We start from the raw sequence: 16,382 nt of genomic DNA, 5'->3' as shown, positions 1-16,382 counted from the left end.
TGAAATGGATTGGATAAGCTCATCTTTAATTTGTTGGTGTGGCCCGCATTTTACTTAAAAAATCCAATATGGCCCTAGTTTTGATATGATTTTAACAGCCCTGCCTCAGTGCAAGGCATTAACTATGCTTGCTCCTGTTCAGTGATCCTGATAAACAGCTCTTAAAATCGGCCAATACAATAAAAAAAATTGAAATAAAATGTTTATCAATCACCACTCGGACAATAGTTACTTAGTAACCAAGGCTTGAGCGATGAGGAATCACCGCCGAGTTTAGGTCATGGAAAGACTTTCCTTAGTCTAAGGATAAAGATTGTCATACTACACAAATATTAGAGGAGATGCTCCTAACCATGGTTGAATTTCTCACAGAAATATGTCAGACATGTTACAAACTCTCCAAGGGAGTATTTTGTAAGTGATAAAATAAAATTGCCAAATGTTGTGTTTCTGTGAACAAAAGCCAGAAAACTTTTTGAAATCACTTTGTGCTTTATTACCTTGTACTTTTATTAACTAACTTCATAATTTGCCTCAATTTATACCAACAAAATTAACCTAAATGAATGGTAGGCAAGAAAACCAGTACTTGTACATATTTTAAAACATTTACTATATTAGACATACAAATTTCAGTAAGGACAAAGTTACTGGTAGTGATAGTTCATTTTGTCTAACCCCTTCAAATAAAACTTACAATGCAATGCACATTTAAAAGGTCTAAACATAACAGAAATGCATACTAGCAACAGTTCAACAAAGTCAAGAAAGAAATAATCAACATTAGTAGAAACTTACCACAATCTGGAACATCACAATATTCCCAAAAATCATCTAAAGTTGATACAATACACCAGGGCCCTCCAGGGTCCATGTCAGGATTACGACAATAATTTTCTTCCATTCCATACTGAGCAATATTTTCATCTCTAAACCAACAGCAAAGCGTTAAATGTACATCTAAATACATATTGCATGTTTCAGGCCTTAAGACATTCAATGTGTGAATTACAGTGGTGCTACAACGATGAAAGGTTAGCACAACCATCAAACCCAGAATGCGATTATATTTGAATTAAACGAATCCAAAGTAAACATGAAAACACAAATTTTTACACCAAAAACATTAAATTAAGGGAAACGTTGAGGACATGACTAGGAGTTGTCACTGTGCATGTTGTATGTAAAAAATAAAACCCCACCAAAAGAAACACCATCTCAGGGATCAAATCCTGTTTCTCTGGCCAGGGTAAGACCATGACATTGAAGACTTCAGTTGCACAAAAACATGAAAATGAATGAAACTAAATAAAATGGCACACCTTAACGTTCCCATAAAGAGCTGTGATTAATAATTGAAGATGATACGCTTACTATAATGTATTCTCAATGGTGAATTAGAACAATTACAACTCAGTACTGTGTTATAATAACATAGAAAATTAAAAAGGTGATGTAAATGCCCACAGAATGTCCATTGTCCAGGGTTAGTCAAGGTAATAATCTTCTATTTGTGATAAATTATGGCCTTAAATCCGTTAAACTTAGGAACTATTTTGTGGGTTTCGTGGCTATGTTAACCTACCATCTTTTAGCACAATTCTCTTATTGCTATCTTGCATGTTTTAAACCCTTGGATTCTGCCACTTTTTCCTGCTTGCTAAGTGTTTGTCAGCATGTGCTTTATTGTGCCATAACTATAACGATTAGTATCCTAACTTTTTTTCTGCACAGTTATTGGCGAATAATGAACAATACAAAATAATAGTCTAGTATACAAGTACACAACCAGATGATGTCACAATTTGAGTAGCTATGGTCTAGTATACAAAGGCGTCCTGTGGTTGTACTCTTGCACACTAGACACCAAAATACAATGAAGTAACCCGTGGCAGATTGCTGGGACTGAAAATTTAGGCACATTTTGCAGGCTTACCCATTATAAACGTGGCTGAAACTGAGGTTCCACTTTAAACACAATGCATGTTTTTCAATCATCATACTGGTAAGGCAGTTAATAAATGTATGATATAGGCCTAGTTATGAGATAAAACGTTTAATTTGAACAAAATCAGAGTAGCCTAGGCTACTTATATTTCATTCATACTGGCATTTTCGTAAAACATAGGCTTAATCATCAATAAAAACGAAAACAAAATGGGTGTAAGCTTCAGTGCATTAGAAGTGAACAACCATTTGAACAATACATCTGCAGGCTACATGTGATGCATTTGTATAACAGATCAATATGTTTCCGCAAATTGTCCATTTTAATACACATTAATTGCTATTTTAAACGTTATATTATAACCTAGCATATGATAAATCAGTATTGGACTTACGTATAGTAGATATGGCACCATGGATCGCTAGAACTCCAGTGTTGGCAAATTCTGCCATTTAAGCTAGTACTGACTGACCCAGCGTAAGATAAACCCAACGTATCCGACTTGCATTCATTCAAACCTGGTAAATAAAACAAATTTCAAAACGGCATAGAATCCACACATTTTCTGTGTTCCGTCAATTCAGGTAACGCTTTAAAGTAGCACTACACGTCGTGTCGTCAGCGATAATTCAAATTGAACATGCTTTGTTTACTTACAGTGAGCTGCATCAAGTTAGCAGAAACTTTCTGGCAGACAATCTGTGCTAGCAAAAGCTTTCTGCCGCTTTCAGGTTTTTTGTAACTTCTATTTTTTTGCTTTTTGATGGAAATGTAAAATTAATAGTGATATCCGTGAATTACCTCTGCTGTTATTACACGTGCTGTTACAGTATTAAGTTTCTTAATAAAGTGGGTGTAGTATAAGTATGTGTACGGAGACTAATAGAGTACAGCGGCTGGAAAAAGTTGTTTTTCTGATTCATTCTAAAATCTATCGCCAACTTTGGTTATCGATCCCCAATTATAATTTTTTTAATGTCTGCCTGACTAAGCTTACCATATTTTGCAAGCCATAAACGGAGAAACAAACCATTGACAGTACCTTAATCTGCAGTCAATCGTATTTATGTTATACCTATGACAATTCCCTAGTTAAAAAGAACTGCCAAGGACTCAGCCATGGGAAGAAATGGAAAACGAAGTGTTCAATATCCCAACTGCACTAGCCATTAGGCGGGGTCGTAACCAAAAGAGCGGTTGCTGCAACCTGCTGTTTTCCATAGCGCCCTGCTTTTGCTTGTTGCTCGGTGACAGACAGGCTGCTGTTTGTGAAGTAATCAATAGCTGTTTAGTTTTTCAGCAAAGTGAGCAGCTGATGTTGATTTTTTCAAACAAAAGTGTAAATTGCTTTTTAGGAAAGAAATATTTAAAAATTAGCTGCATGAGCGAGGATAGCGAAAGTTATATTTACGTAAACACCCTTGATATAAACAAACTGCTAGCTGTCCGGTTTTGAGCAGCAACCAACAGCAAGGTGCTACTCGCGCAATCACGGTCTGCTCTTTATTACGTCATCAACAGCAGTCTCCTCAATTAATGAGCAGTAAAACTTAACATGGTGCTATTTGAAAACAGCAGGCTGCTGTACAACGAAAACAATCGTTCTTCTGATAACCACATGACTAAGTGTATTTACCATATCACTAAGTGTATCTTTACAAGACTGTCTTATTTGTAGGCTTGTAGCCCAGTTACCCCACTGCTTCAGTATCCAACTTTATATGACTTATTACATATGTTTGTGAGCATTGTTTAGCCGTTGCATTTTTTAACTTATTTATTGTATGTTGATTTAGTGACTGTTGATTTAGTGATTTAGTGACCCATTATTTTATCCATCCTTCTTTTTCGTTTACGTTATTATTGCACGTTTTAAGCTCATTTTAGGCTTTGCCGCTCATTTGAGGGTACGACCATAGTCTTTATATACTCTATATAGCCTAACTGTATATAAAGACTATGGTATAACATCACAATGAGGAACAGGTTTTAGTACCATGACCATATCACTGATACCAGCATAAAAAAACGATACTGTATTAATTTTGAATAATGGGCCGTATTAGTAAAATTAGTAATTTTCTCCGAAATTATGTGGTAAATTTAATTTTGATTGAGTTGCGTTCGACGGCAAGTGTGACAAAATTCAAGAAAATCACAACGCGTGATTACTTTAACATTAAATTGAAAGTTATAATTGAGAAATCGGTTCAAATTTATCTTTACTATAATAAAATCTGTATAGCAACGCATACTGTTCTGATTTTGTATAACAAAATGGTGTTTTTTAAAATTTGAACATGAAACAAAATGTCACGGATTAATGAATTTTTCGTTTTCAAAGAAAACTAACTCATAACTGGTGTCGTGCCAAATAGTGACCCCCTGCCAAATATTATCCCCCCCCCCCCCTTTGTGACTTAATAAATTCATTGATTCAATACGCAATAAGCTCTATAAGAGTCGATATGCAAGTAGCCTACAGAACTTAAAGACAGAAGCAAGCCAACACCTGTGACTTATAGCCTATAAGGTATTTCGTTTGCCAGTATACATGTATTCGTAAAGATTACGGTATCATACTATCCAGTCACCAAATAGGCGCATGTTTGCTGCCGAATCAAACCGTTTATCAGGCAATGAATTTATTACGTCACGAAGGAGGGGCTCAATATTTGGCACTACACCGGGATGTATCGTTGGTCTACGCTTTATGACGAAAAAACTAAGAACCGGCTTGATAATTATCAAAGTAGCAGACATAAAGCTGCCATAACCACTTCGAAATGCACTTACAGTTAGTTTCATGCAAGCAGAGACCGAGAATGAAGGCCAGGTGGATAACACAGAAATTACTCCATGTCATCTCGTTCATTTGCTATTGGTCAGTGCGAACTTGTCCCAATGCGTCAACTGACTCTCCCAGTTCACTTTCTTCTATTGCATTTACAATCACACATAACTCTGAGTTTTCTATCTTATTTTCAATGTTGCTTACTTTCGCAGCAGAGCAATACTTTGATAAGACCAATATAGGCTACGCTTTGCTGCAATGAAGCAAATATGACAATAGCAGTTCGCATGCAGCAGTAGGCTAGACTACGAATTCTTGTGAGTTACCCCAAGGAATAACGCATAATGAAGAAAAGACGTGCGTTTGTTGCAGTGACGATGGTGACGCGTAATACACAATTCCTAGTTTCCTGCCATTATAAAACTTGTTTGATTTCCTGGCGCGTTTGCCGTCACTACAAACAATCTACCCAATTGCTACAATGGTGCACATACAGTAGGGTACATGCAGGTGATTTGGTGCAAAATCGTATTTGTCTTATTTCGAATCGTAATACATTTCAAAGAATACGCGTCAATATTCGAGAAAGTCAAATTGGATTTTGATTATAGCCTAGTAACAGGGAATCAAACATCGTAAGACATGTAAAGCTAATTAAAGTTAGCTACGCAATAGACAGAAATGCATCAAACTTCGCTCAAATGGGAAAATGTAAAGTTCAAATGAACCTCGACGATAGTATTTTGTGAAATGCCTTTAGCACACAAATACACAGAACTAAAACACTTGAGTTTGTTTCCACACTTCTTACGAAAAGTGATTATATTCCGCGTTTGGAAACTTAATTCGTTTGTAATTTGCATCAACATGCTTAAAGGTTAATTTGCTTGTCTCCTTCACTAGGGCACTGGGCAGGTTCGAGGAATAAAGTAATTTGCGTTTCCGTATAATCGAACACGATCTAGAGTAGGCTTCACCAAAAAGTCCTGAGGACAATGGCAGAGTTGGTAAAGATTTTCAATTTCTTCATTGTTCAGCTTTCGTGGCCAAATGAGGTAGTTTTCTAATCTTCCTCTGTAGTGTACAACAAAATTAGTGCAAGATCTTTTTTATGGATCTCGAATAAGCCCTATAATATTTTAATTCGATTTTGCTGTATATAGGTTAATCATGTTGCAATATATTTTTGTAACTCAGATCAAAAATCACGTTGGAATTTTGGATAAACTAATATATTTTATAATTGCATGTTTTTCTAGCTCACTGAAAAGCTTGTTCTGGATCTAATCGTTTGGCATCCTGTTCATCTTGCTCCTGTCCTATGATTAGCGATCCTCCAGCAAGCGTGAACGATCTCCTATACACGTGGGAACCTCGTTTTATACCGTTCACATACACGGCTACTTCGTCTTCTCGGGTAGAAAATGTAAAACAGAAATGTTGCCGCTGTGGAAACAACAATGATTCTTATTATACGAAATATGCTTGAAATGTTAGTTCTTCCAATCATTTTATATACTGGAAATATTCATATGTCAATCCTTTTATTCAATATAACAAGTAGAAGTGTAAGCTGTATAGACTATACACGCATTTATCTGTAAAACAGCACTTGTTTGAATTATGAACAAGTAGTAATCATCGGATAGGTTATTAGGTGTAAAATGTTTTAATTTCCTTCAATTGTCAGGACAATTCACTTAACAATTATAAATACATTTTCTAGAATTCTAGGTGTTTGACCTCAGGAGAAGCAACCAGATTCGGAACGGGAAAGTTAAACTTTACGCCCTTGACGAAAGCTTCCAGCAAGCTAGAATTTCTGATTCGAAATGTGAGCTCGTTGTCACTTCCGACGTTAACCGCGTAACTCAAAAGAACTGACTTGTCTAAGCTTTTTGCACGAACCCACATGCAAAAGGTTGCCGCAAACAGTCGTGGAATATAAGATTCATAACGAACATAGTCAGTAATTTGCCGGTCACGAGGGAAGTTGTAGCCAAAAACTGGACACGCTGTTGTAAGACAAAAAAGTAATTTTTAATTAAGTCCATACAATTAATGTTTTGCAACATTGAATACGATTACGCATAGAACAGGGATACCTTACTTAAATCAGGCTTTTTAACTTCTTCTATAGTTTCGTTTATTGCTTCTGATAGTTGGTCCATCAAACGGTCTGTCTTATTTAACCTAGCTAAAACAGAAAAAAGAAATTGAAAACAGGCACTAGTTTCAATTTCTTTTTTATATTGCTTGTATTGGTTTGTTTTTTTGTCATTGTCTGTGGGGGAACGAAAAAAGAAATTCTGACCAACATAGCGTGATGAAATAACAACTCCCCCAACAAATAATATAATTAGCGGGAAAAAGCAGCAAAGCTTTAAACTCGAGAGCTTAAAACGTGCACGAACAATGTAACCAAATGAAAAAAATGAATAATGGTTAACACGGCCACTAAACTCTACATAACTAATTTAATACCTAATTTTTGTCTTGCCAAAATCTATGTAGGCTATACTAACTTGTTATTTCTGATGTGTCACTGGACAAATTAGCAATTAGTTTCTGTAGGATATTTAGTCTGTCAGTAATGTTTAGAGATAAACTTTCCAGCCCTTGACCCAGATTCGACTGCTTTTCTGAAAAATTGGTAGGAAAAAAGAATGATTTCAAGTTACAAAAAATAACAGTCATTAAAATAGCGACTTAAGCAATCGTTTTAGAATGTAATGTTTGCAATCCTTGTAACTGAGAATGTCAGAACTACGGAAAAATTAGGTGTGCACAGTTCGAACCTTTAAGGGCAGCCAATTCACTTGAATTGATTACATCTCGAGTAGGTAACATGGCGGGTGTTTCAAGCACTGGAGGTGACTCGTTGCTAACGTTTGAAACTGAAATATTAATATGAATTATCATGTCGCATTTGTGTGACATTACAACAAAACATATTTACATAAAATCCCAATGAATGAAGCAAGAACGACAAGTGACAAATTTGTGACAAAATGGCACATTTCAAATCCTAGAGCTAAATGTTGTTCTTGTTGATTTCATTGTTTAAATAAAACATTTGTTGTTACTAACACAAATAGATACTATTTGGACAGAAAAGTTTGTATTCGTACACTGTATGATGATGTTGTGAACGTCTGTATCTCTCGATTCACTTTTTGTGCGATAATACTCCCCGAATTTGTACATCATATCAAGAAATTCTTCGGTAGTATCTGCATAAAAAACGACAACTTACGAGCTACTGCAGTGTTTACAACAACAGAAGAAGTTCAGGATCTCTGAACTGGTTTATTCTAGTAGCCAACGGCAAGCAATCACTGTAATTTGTATACTGCAGTGGTTTCCAACCTTTTCAAAAGTGTGAAAGGTTAAAAGTCGAAAAAATGCTATGTGAACTGGTATGACAAAAGTGTTGTAAATAATTTTTGGTGACAGCTTTAAACCGTCAAGCTGTCTACAGTATATACAATATAACTATAGGTCTAATATACAATTCAATTTAAGCGTTAACATTAAAGCTAGAAGCAGGTTCAAAAACATGTTGACCTTAAATGAAAAGAAGAGTTATCAGTATTCTGCATTCAGTAAATATACAACATTACAGACAAAAGCATTTTTTAGTTATACTGAATTTGGTGGTTAAGCCAGTTATTGCCAAAATAGTTTCTCCAGAAACGCAAACTTGGCGCTCATAGACATTGTTCAGATTGATAATTATTAAGTCACCACTTGAAAACAATGTACATTATGCTGTAGTTTGGATTAAGTACGAATTGAATGGGGCACAAGGAAGAAGTATGGTTAAAGCCTACAACAAGTGCGTAACTTACTCTAGGTTTATTTATACTGTAGTAGTGATTAGTGAAGGTCACTGAGCTCAATCCTGACTGTTTGCGTAAGGCTAGTCCGGTAGCGGCGATTGTTTTAAAGACAGGAAACCGCTACTGGTCCATGTACTGTCACTTGTGTCCTTGGTATGCTGAACAGAAACATCAACTGCAACTAATTGCTTATCGCTGCGGCGTCGTTACTTTTCCACCCAAAAAGCGTTGTCACTTTAGTTAGCACTACTAGGGTATACCTATTGTTTGGCTATTATAACCCGCTCCCATATACTTACAACAATTCAGCCCCCTTCCCCCAATTACTTAAACATCTTATTCTATGATGGTGATATGATTCCCGACAATGCCGGAGCAAATTTGCCTCACCGCTTCGCGATAACTGCCTAACCACCTCGTATTATGAAAATATTCCAGTATACTGGTAAAATCCTTAGATTCCTATAGTATATCTACTGGTCGGGTATACATAATTACAGCGCGTTTTTAATTCGAGGTCAAAATGTTTTTGGATTATTCGCCTCTAACTTTAATGATGGCTATGTGCTTCACTCACTCTTTTCCCAGTGGTGATGATTTTGAAAACTTGTATTTATCTGTTAAAAAACAAAAATAGAATAACGTTAGCAAAACTCTGGAAACTAGGTTTTTATCAAGTTTGCTGTGTTCATGGATGCCTAACATCAATGAAGTACTGTAATCATTGCAGAAGTGACTTGGTTTTACCTGATGCAGTGCCACTACGATAGTGGATCCCAAAGCTAACAAGATAACCAATGACGAGGCTTTCATTGCGGTATCCGAAGACACTCCAGAGCCACCCGGTGGAGGAGCTCCCCCACCTGATACTCCACCTACCTGGGGGACTGAAAACATTACATCCTTGAGACCTTGACATATATTGCAAAAGCACCTCACTTTAACCAAGTTCCGAAGATTAGTCAAACAAATTATTGTTCTTGAAAGAACATGTGGTAATCTTTTGATGGAACGCAACGACATGTTTGGAACACAATAAAACTTTTTGCTCACTGAATTTAAGAAGGTTTTACGTTTTAGGCTTATGGCGTACGTTAGTTGTAAATCTGAATTAACGATTCCTCAAAGCACTTACTAGGAGCAGTAGGGGCAGCGGCTGCCGCATCCGCACTAGCACCTCCACCGACTGAGGACAACGGCGAGATTTCAAAGCCAATTTTTTCGCCCAATTCCTCCACTTTTCCCAATGTTTCGTTCACCTTATCATAGTTTGCATTGGTTTTATCGAAAGCGGTTGACATTCTTTTCCCAAACGACTTTTTCTCAGGATTTCCTGCGTCTTTATCCACGTCCACTTTTATCTCAGGAATTTGTTCCATTCTATTAACCGTTCTTGTAAAGCTTGGATCAGACAGAGTTCTCGACAATGTTTTCTTCTTTGCTTTGCTGGGCTCCATTACGCTGCTTTCAACTTGCTTGCCGTGCAAAACCGTGGTGTTGGAAAGGGTCGGTTTGATTCGGACAATTGCTTGTGAGGTTTTCGATCTGTTATTTTCATCCTCAAGCATTGCATCATTAATTTCTCGTAGCTTTTTTCGATTGTTCGAAAAGTTGGCTGATCCAAAGTTATTGCTGAAGCATTCCTGATCGACATTATCAACTTCCAATGCAATATTTTCATACATCGCCTCGCCCCGATCCAAATCGTTAGAGATCGTGCTGCACTTGTAATGTGCATTCACTGCCACTTCATCGTACTTGTTATTAGAATTTCCCATATGAAATTATCTCCCTGATAATATTTAGTCTGTGTATAGCTTATGCGCAGTCTTTTCGTTAATATATGTTCTGCAAATTGTAAGAATGTTGCACTAAAGCACGTTACGTATAATTTTATACGATAGACGGATTCTCAAAGATTAGTAAGTGCACACTGCACAGCCGACATCTTGCAAATCTGTCTAAATTTTAATACGTCGCAGTATTTGGCTGTAGTCAATTGGTCTGTATTCTAACCATTGGTACCTCTATATCATTGCCCAATCTAACAGACACCAGCAAATTCTGAACAGCTAATTGGTAGACGGAGTTATAGTTTAGCAGAAGATTAAGTTTGTATTAATCGTAAATAAAGACCAACTAAAGTAACTAGAACAAAATGTCCTTTGATTGACTGGCCAGAAATGCTGCCGTCTTATGCCGTATTAACATTTTCCCCTATACAAGATTATAGCAAACCTGTCCCTTTTTGAAAGCCATTAAAAATTATGTTTAGAAATTTCCGTGCGAGCACCAAACAGGCTTCATGGTTTAAATCATGTTACACAGTGAAACTTGTGTAATTTTTGGAAGTTACCTTTTTCATTTACGCTGGAGGCGTCTGGGTATGTAACTTTGTCACGTTTTGGCCTGCAGCTATCAAACAAGCATTGTTTTTAGTCCAAGAATCTTTCAGCATTCGTCACCTTTGCGACGAAAACAAACGTATATTATTTTTAATATCGTTTTTATTCATATCGAATGTTTGTATATGACATCTTTTTGTCAATCTGTACATGGACGCATCAAAGACCAGAGTTTGGAATAAACATTGGGAAAAATCTATGAAATATTAACATGTAAAAGTATATGTCATAAATAATAAAATAGGTTTACGCTTATAGCGCATTAGTCATCAATTCGCTTTGACTCATCGGTTTTTTTCTTTTATTATAAATTTTTTAATACTTTTTATAATAAACAAAAGGAAGGAATAATCCAGCCAAGTCAAAACATGAAAACTTTTGTATTTGTTGCTATAGCTATATGACGCTTTTGCTGCGTGCTGATCTATAAATGAACAGATCGAGAAGAATCTTCGATCACATATCTCCAAATCAAGATTGCCTTGAGTTTTAGATCATATGACAAAGACATTCTAAATACAATAACCAATAACCTTAAAACTTTAAATAACGCTAATATCTGCAAGTTTTCAAACCAAAAGTTAATTATTTTTACCGAATAGAAATGAACTAATTAATTATATTTATCAAATTTTTTCGGATTTTGTGAAACATTTTTGTTTTAAATAAGCTTATACAAAAAATTGTGTACACAAAATTTTTTAAAGCAACTTAGAAGGTATCCTGCTTTTATTTTCCAAATTTTTGAAAAAAAAACCTTTTTTTGGGTTTAGGTCCAAAAAAGTCCACATAAGCCGCTTAAGTGCTCGACGTTGTCACGCTTGACATTTTTAGTCGATGAATTGACAATCGCGATGCGTTGTACCAATCGAGAAGACCTGGTTAAAAGACATAGACGTTTAATGTATATATATGTTCGCTGCAGCCTCCGTTCTCATTAAATATTAAGCAAACTGTTAAACAACAAGCTTTCGCTCTATTTCCTTAATTTTGCACCGGAAGATGTTTCAAAATAAAACAAAACTAAATTCCATTCAAAACAATGTAATAAAAAATTTCGCACGTCTCCAGCAGCACGTATTTTGCAGCCGTGACAAACTTTCTTCTGTTGATATTTATTTTGACTGTAGTTGCACACACACGCAATACATAAACTCGTTGGTCACACAACGTGATATTGCTCTGTTTGAACAAACCGTAACAATACAGTATGTTGACTAATTATAATAATACTTACATCACGTAAGCAGTATAATCCACAAGTTTTGTAATCAAAACACTTTCACATTAGCTCACCAAATAGCGACATCAAATGTTTTCCGCTAATCATGCTGATGCATGCAGCTCTGTGGTTAACCGAAAAAATGCTGGAAATAATTAAACAAGTTTTTCAGTTGTAAGTTATATTTTTCTGTATTCGGGAAAAATGTGTGACAAATAACAAAAGAGTTTACAGTTATAGTCTGTGTTTCATTCCTGCGAGAGTCCAGATCTTAAAAGTGACTCATTATGAATAGGTATATACTTTATTTATGACTCGTTTTGCGCATGTTTGACTCATCTCAGCAGTAGGATTCCCGAGGTCATTTGTACAGCATATATTATATACAGCTTTTAATTTGGCGATACTTTAAGCTCAAATACCGCATCGGGCAAACATGACTGATGTATACGTAAGCATGTTGCATGTTAGTCTATTTAGACTATATCAAATATATAACGTTTACAGCAGAGTTATCTTGCTCAAAGTCCCAAAAGTTAAATTTAGTTCAGCCCTACAGCAAGAGTCTATTCCGAAATTTAAAAAGTTTTGGAGGTATTAGAATCTTCAACTAAAAACCTATTCAGTTTGATTAAAACCTGAATCTTGGCTAATGTATTTTGCTCTTTATCATACTTGTAACTTAATGGCTTAACCTAATAAAATCTTTTAGTTTTATTATTTAATTACTACATAAAATTCAACTTGATTCTTGTCGTCATTCTACATCATTCACTTCATCCGGTACACTTTTGCGTTGTCTTGGTCACAAGCGTGGCAAACGAAAATGTTTGAATGAGCACCAGATGCGTGGTCGATGGCCATTAGTCTCAAGGCCACTGCGGTGTTGCGAAAAACCAAAACATGTTTATTTGTTGTAGGGTGATAACTCGCGAACGCGTTAACTTCGCGGCAAATGCTTCTCTGTATATACCAAACTGCACGGCGTTGCAACGTATTTTCGTGGGAATCGCATTCAGTTTGTGGGCAATGGATACGCTAATTATTGCTTGTGTTATTATTGTATGAATTCCTCCTGCGAACGACTTTTCATAGCTTGAGAGCTCGCAAAGAAAAGTATTACATCATTCAGTACCAAAAAGGGACGTATGACGTCACCCCAGTTTATGGTCATCTGACATCCAAAACTCGCAGTGCATGTCTTGCGTGGGCAGTATGGTATATAGGAACAGGCAGATGTAAGATGAGCTTTGAGGAAGAGGTTTCTACCTCCTTGCCACACTCACAAGTTTGTCACTCTCCATTTCTACAGAATTGAGCAGAAATGCCCAACGCCGGTTCGCAGGCAATTAAGCCGTAGCCAGGCCATTCTGGGCAACGAAAGTCCGTTGGGGTGGGAGTTGGAGATGAAGCTGCGAAGTCTAGCAGGTCTATATCCTGTTGCTCCGCATTCCATTTAGGGTACGTCATGCACTGATGCCTGAGTTTTCGGCTTGTTCTAACGTTTGCAGTGAGGTCGAGACAAATGAGTGTCTTGATTTCCTGAAGCAAAAAGCTTCGGTTGGAGCAGATAGAGGAAGGAAGGTCGTCCATTGATGTGATACATCCAGACACAGCACACTGTGTGCTGCGATGGAGTAGATTAAGGCTATAGCTGCTGCATAACGACAGTAGCAGCCACAGCCTGAGTCCACCTATTAATTATCAAGGCGGCCCGGGACGTAGTTTTTTTTACGCAGTAACTCAAGTTGTCAGTGATCCAGCAAACAAAATAAAAAATAATAGCAGATAGTGAAAGCAAAAAAAAAACTGTGACAAAGTGCTCCATGAGACAAATTGCACCCATTTGCCTTATATATCTCGACTCGTGAGATCCTTGTCGAGTTACCGACATTATTTCCACATTGATTAAATGACATTTAGTCACACCAACATTCCATAAAGGGTTGTGTGATAAACATTATACAAATATGGAGTAAATACATCAAGCAAAAGTAACATTGTATATATATAGCCAAAGCCTTTGTATACTTTATAGCCAATAAAGCTGATAAATTATAAGACGTTGGGCAGGACATTTTCAAACGCTTCTAAATCAAGAACAACCTTGTTACGAATAAAATTATCATTCATGATTTACCATCATTCCCCGCAATATATGAACTTGACGTTGAATCAAAAGTAAACGAAGTCTAAACGGTGGCAAAACACCTAAACAAGTGAAAGTCTCCCGGTGAAGATGAAGTCGAACTTCTAAAATTTGGTGGAGAAAGTATCCTTACATATTTGCACTACGTCATCACATGCTGGTAGAAATGCACGGAAAAATTCCACATTGCTGGAAACATGGAAGAAAGGTGATCAAGTGATATGTGGTAAAGGCAGAGGTCTATCTCTTGCAGATGTGGCGGACAAATAAAGCATCTCACCCGAATTATATTCATGAGACTTCTAGGACCGTTTGTTGACAAAAAACTTCTCAAATACAAAATGAAGCTTTAGATCAGACAGAAAAACAATTTACATGAGTTGTGCATCATGATTAACACCGGTAAAGTGTCGTGAAGAATACCGTGGTCTTTGTCTTGCTTTTGTATATCTTAAAAAGGCTTTCGATACAGTAAACGGGAAACTTCTGTGGGAAATTTTTGAAAGACTTGGGCGTCCACCAACTATCCTCACTATGATCCGTCGATTTCATGATGGGATGCAGGATCATACTGTGTTTGGTAAAGAAAAGTCTGAACGAAAAGTCTATTTGGTGTCACTACTGGAGTCAAACAAAGATTTGTGTTGGATTCTGTTCTTTTAAATGTCTGCAGGGAGCAATGCAGATCAAGTATTGGCCTGTTCGGTCATGAAAAGATACACTGAAGAAGTCGCATGAGAGAAGGCGCCGTCAGCAGTGGCGGACCACCAGAAGCAAGCATCCAATTCATACAAACGGTTGCTGCAAATCTGCAAAGTTAAAAGAGTAAATAATACAAGCATTACAGCATAACGAAATTATCCAATACAACACAATAGGAATCAGACTTGAGAAAGTCAACTTTTTCCAAGACAATTCAAAGTTATCCTCATTCGAGGGCAAGTTCCAACAATAAAATTTCTCTGCAATACAAGAGTTGGAGCTGTATATTCAGTACTTAACCAGTGACGTATGGCAAATATGTATGATTAGCAATAACGCATATAGGTTTCAAGATGCTGTGTGAAAGTCAGCAGCTGGGCTTAGCGCCACTTGTTTATTCACGATCGTTTGAGGTATAACAATATAAACTATTTCATATTTAGATACACTCTACAACATGGAATAGCTTTGACATTCTCGAGCATGACCTCTTACACACAGGAAATCAGCAAATACTTCGAAAAAATTTTGGGTAAAATTTCAGAATGCTGCTGTCACTTCTCCAACTGGAAGGAAATATTTTACAGTATTGGTAGCAACCGTATTTGTCTTCACAATTTGCATCACGATAATTACAGCTCAGTTCACACCACAACTAACAAATTTTTGTGTTGGCTTGTAAAGATCTTGTCAGTACAGTTATTAACCTGTAGCATTTGATCGTAACAAAACGATTGTCGTCACAACAAAGGGTGACACAATTTCCCCGTCCAAAAAATGTTAAAAGAATTAACCTTGCATATTTATCACGGACGAAAATAGCTGTAATTTATGGTGGTCGGACGATTCAAATTCAACCCCGGACGATTCAACCCAGGACGGTTCAACCCAGGACCTTTCAGCCTAGAACGATTCAACCCACGGACAATTCAACTCACGGACGGTTCAACCCACGGACAATTCAACCCACGGACGATTCAACCCACGGACGATTCAATCCGCGGACGAATCAACCCGAGGAAGATTCAACCTACGGACCATTCAACCCAGGACGATTCAACACACGGACGATTCAACCCGTTTACAAAAACGTCAACGCAGTTTGTTTCAATTGAAATGCTTTCATTAGCCCATACAGGCTAGCCTACTGTGACAGAATACAATGACCACCCATTACATTTTGGATAGCCTAGCCATACTAGATTATGCAATGCCAGTACAGCAATATAAAACACCTATACCACTGGATACAAGTCCACACTGCGTGGGTTTAAAGGTCCGTATGTTGAATCGTCCGTAGGTTGAAAGGTCCGTGGGTTG

General features: G+C 36.9%; 1 protein-coding gene across 1 annotated transcript; it reads right to left on the bottom strand.

Moving 5' to 3' along the window:
* Positions 1–2,342: 2,342 nt before the first annotated feature.
* LOC143469798 (uncharacterized) lies at positions 2,343–10,650 on the bottom strand. Its single transcript, XM_076967621.1, has 11 exons — positions 9,720–10,650; positions 9,332–9,471; positions 9,162–9,201; positions 7,874–7,975; positions 7,541–7,639; positions 7,268–7,384; positions 6,853–6,939; positions 6,486–6,757; positions 6,007–6,188; positions 4,745–5,816; positions 2,343–2,466 (listed from the first exon to the last, which is right to left on the bottom strand). The coding sequence occupies exons 1-10, from the start codon at positions 10,360–10,362 to the stop codon at positions 5,642–5,644; spliced, it is 1,857 nt and encodes a 618-aa protein (XP_076823736.1). The 5' UTR covers positions 10,363–10,650; the 3' UTR covers positions 2,343–2,466; positions 4,745–5,641.
* Between the last annotated feature and the right edge of the window lie 5,732 nt (positions 10,651–16,382).

The sequence above is a fragment of the Clavelina lepadiformis genome, chromosome 8 (assembly GCF_947623445.1).
Source record: "Clavelina lepadiformis chromosome 8, kaClaLepa1.1, whole genome shotgun sequence".
Classification (NCBI taxonomy): Eukaryota; Metazoa; Chordata; class Ascidiacea; order Aplousobranchia; family Clavelinidae; genus Clavelina; species Clavelina lepadiformis.
The sequence above is the reverse complement of the archived record's forward strand: the minus strand, read 5'-3'. Positions and strand labels throughout refer to the sequence as shown.

Coding starts and splice junctions, on each gene's coding strand:
- LOC143469798 (XM_076967621.1), bottom strand. CDS start 10,362: ATGGGAAATTCTAATAACAAGTACGATGAAGTGGCAGTGAATGCACAT. Junction 9,472..9,719: donor CGCTGCCCCTACTGCTCCTA/GTAAGTGCTTTG, acceptor TAATGTTTTCAG/TCCCCCAGGTAGGTGGAGTA. Junction 7,640..7,873: donor TCACAACATCATCATACAGT/GTACGAATACAA, acceptor TTAATATTTCAG/TTTCAAACGTTAGCAACGAG.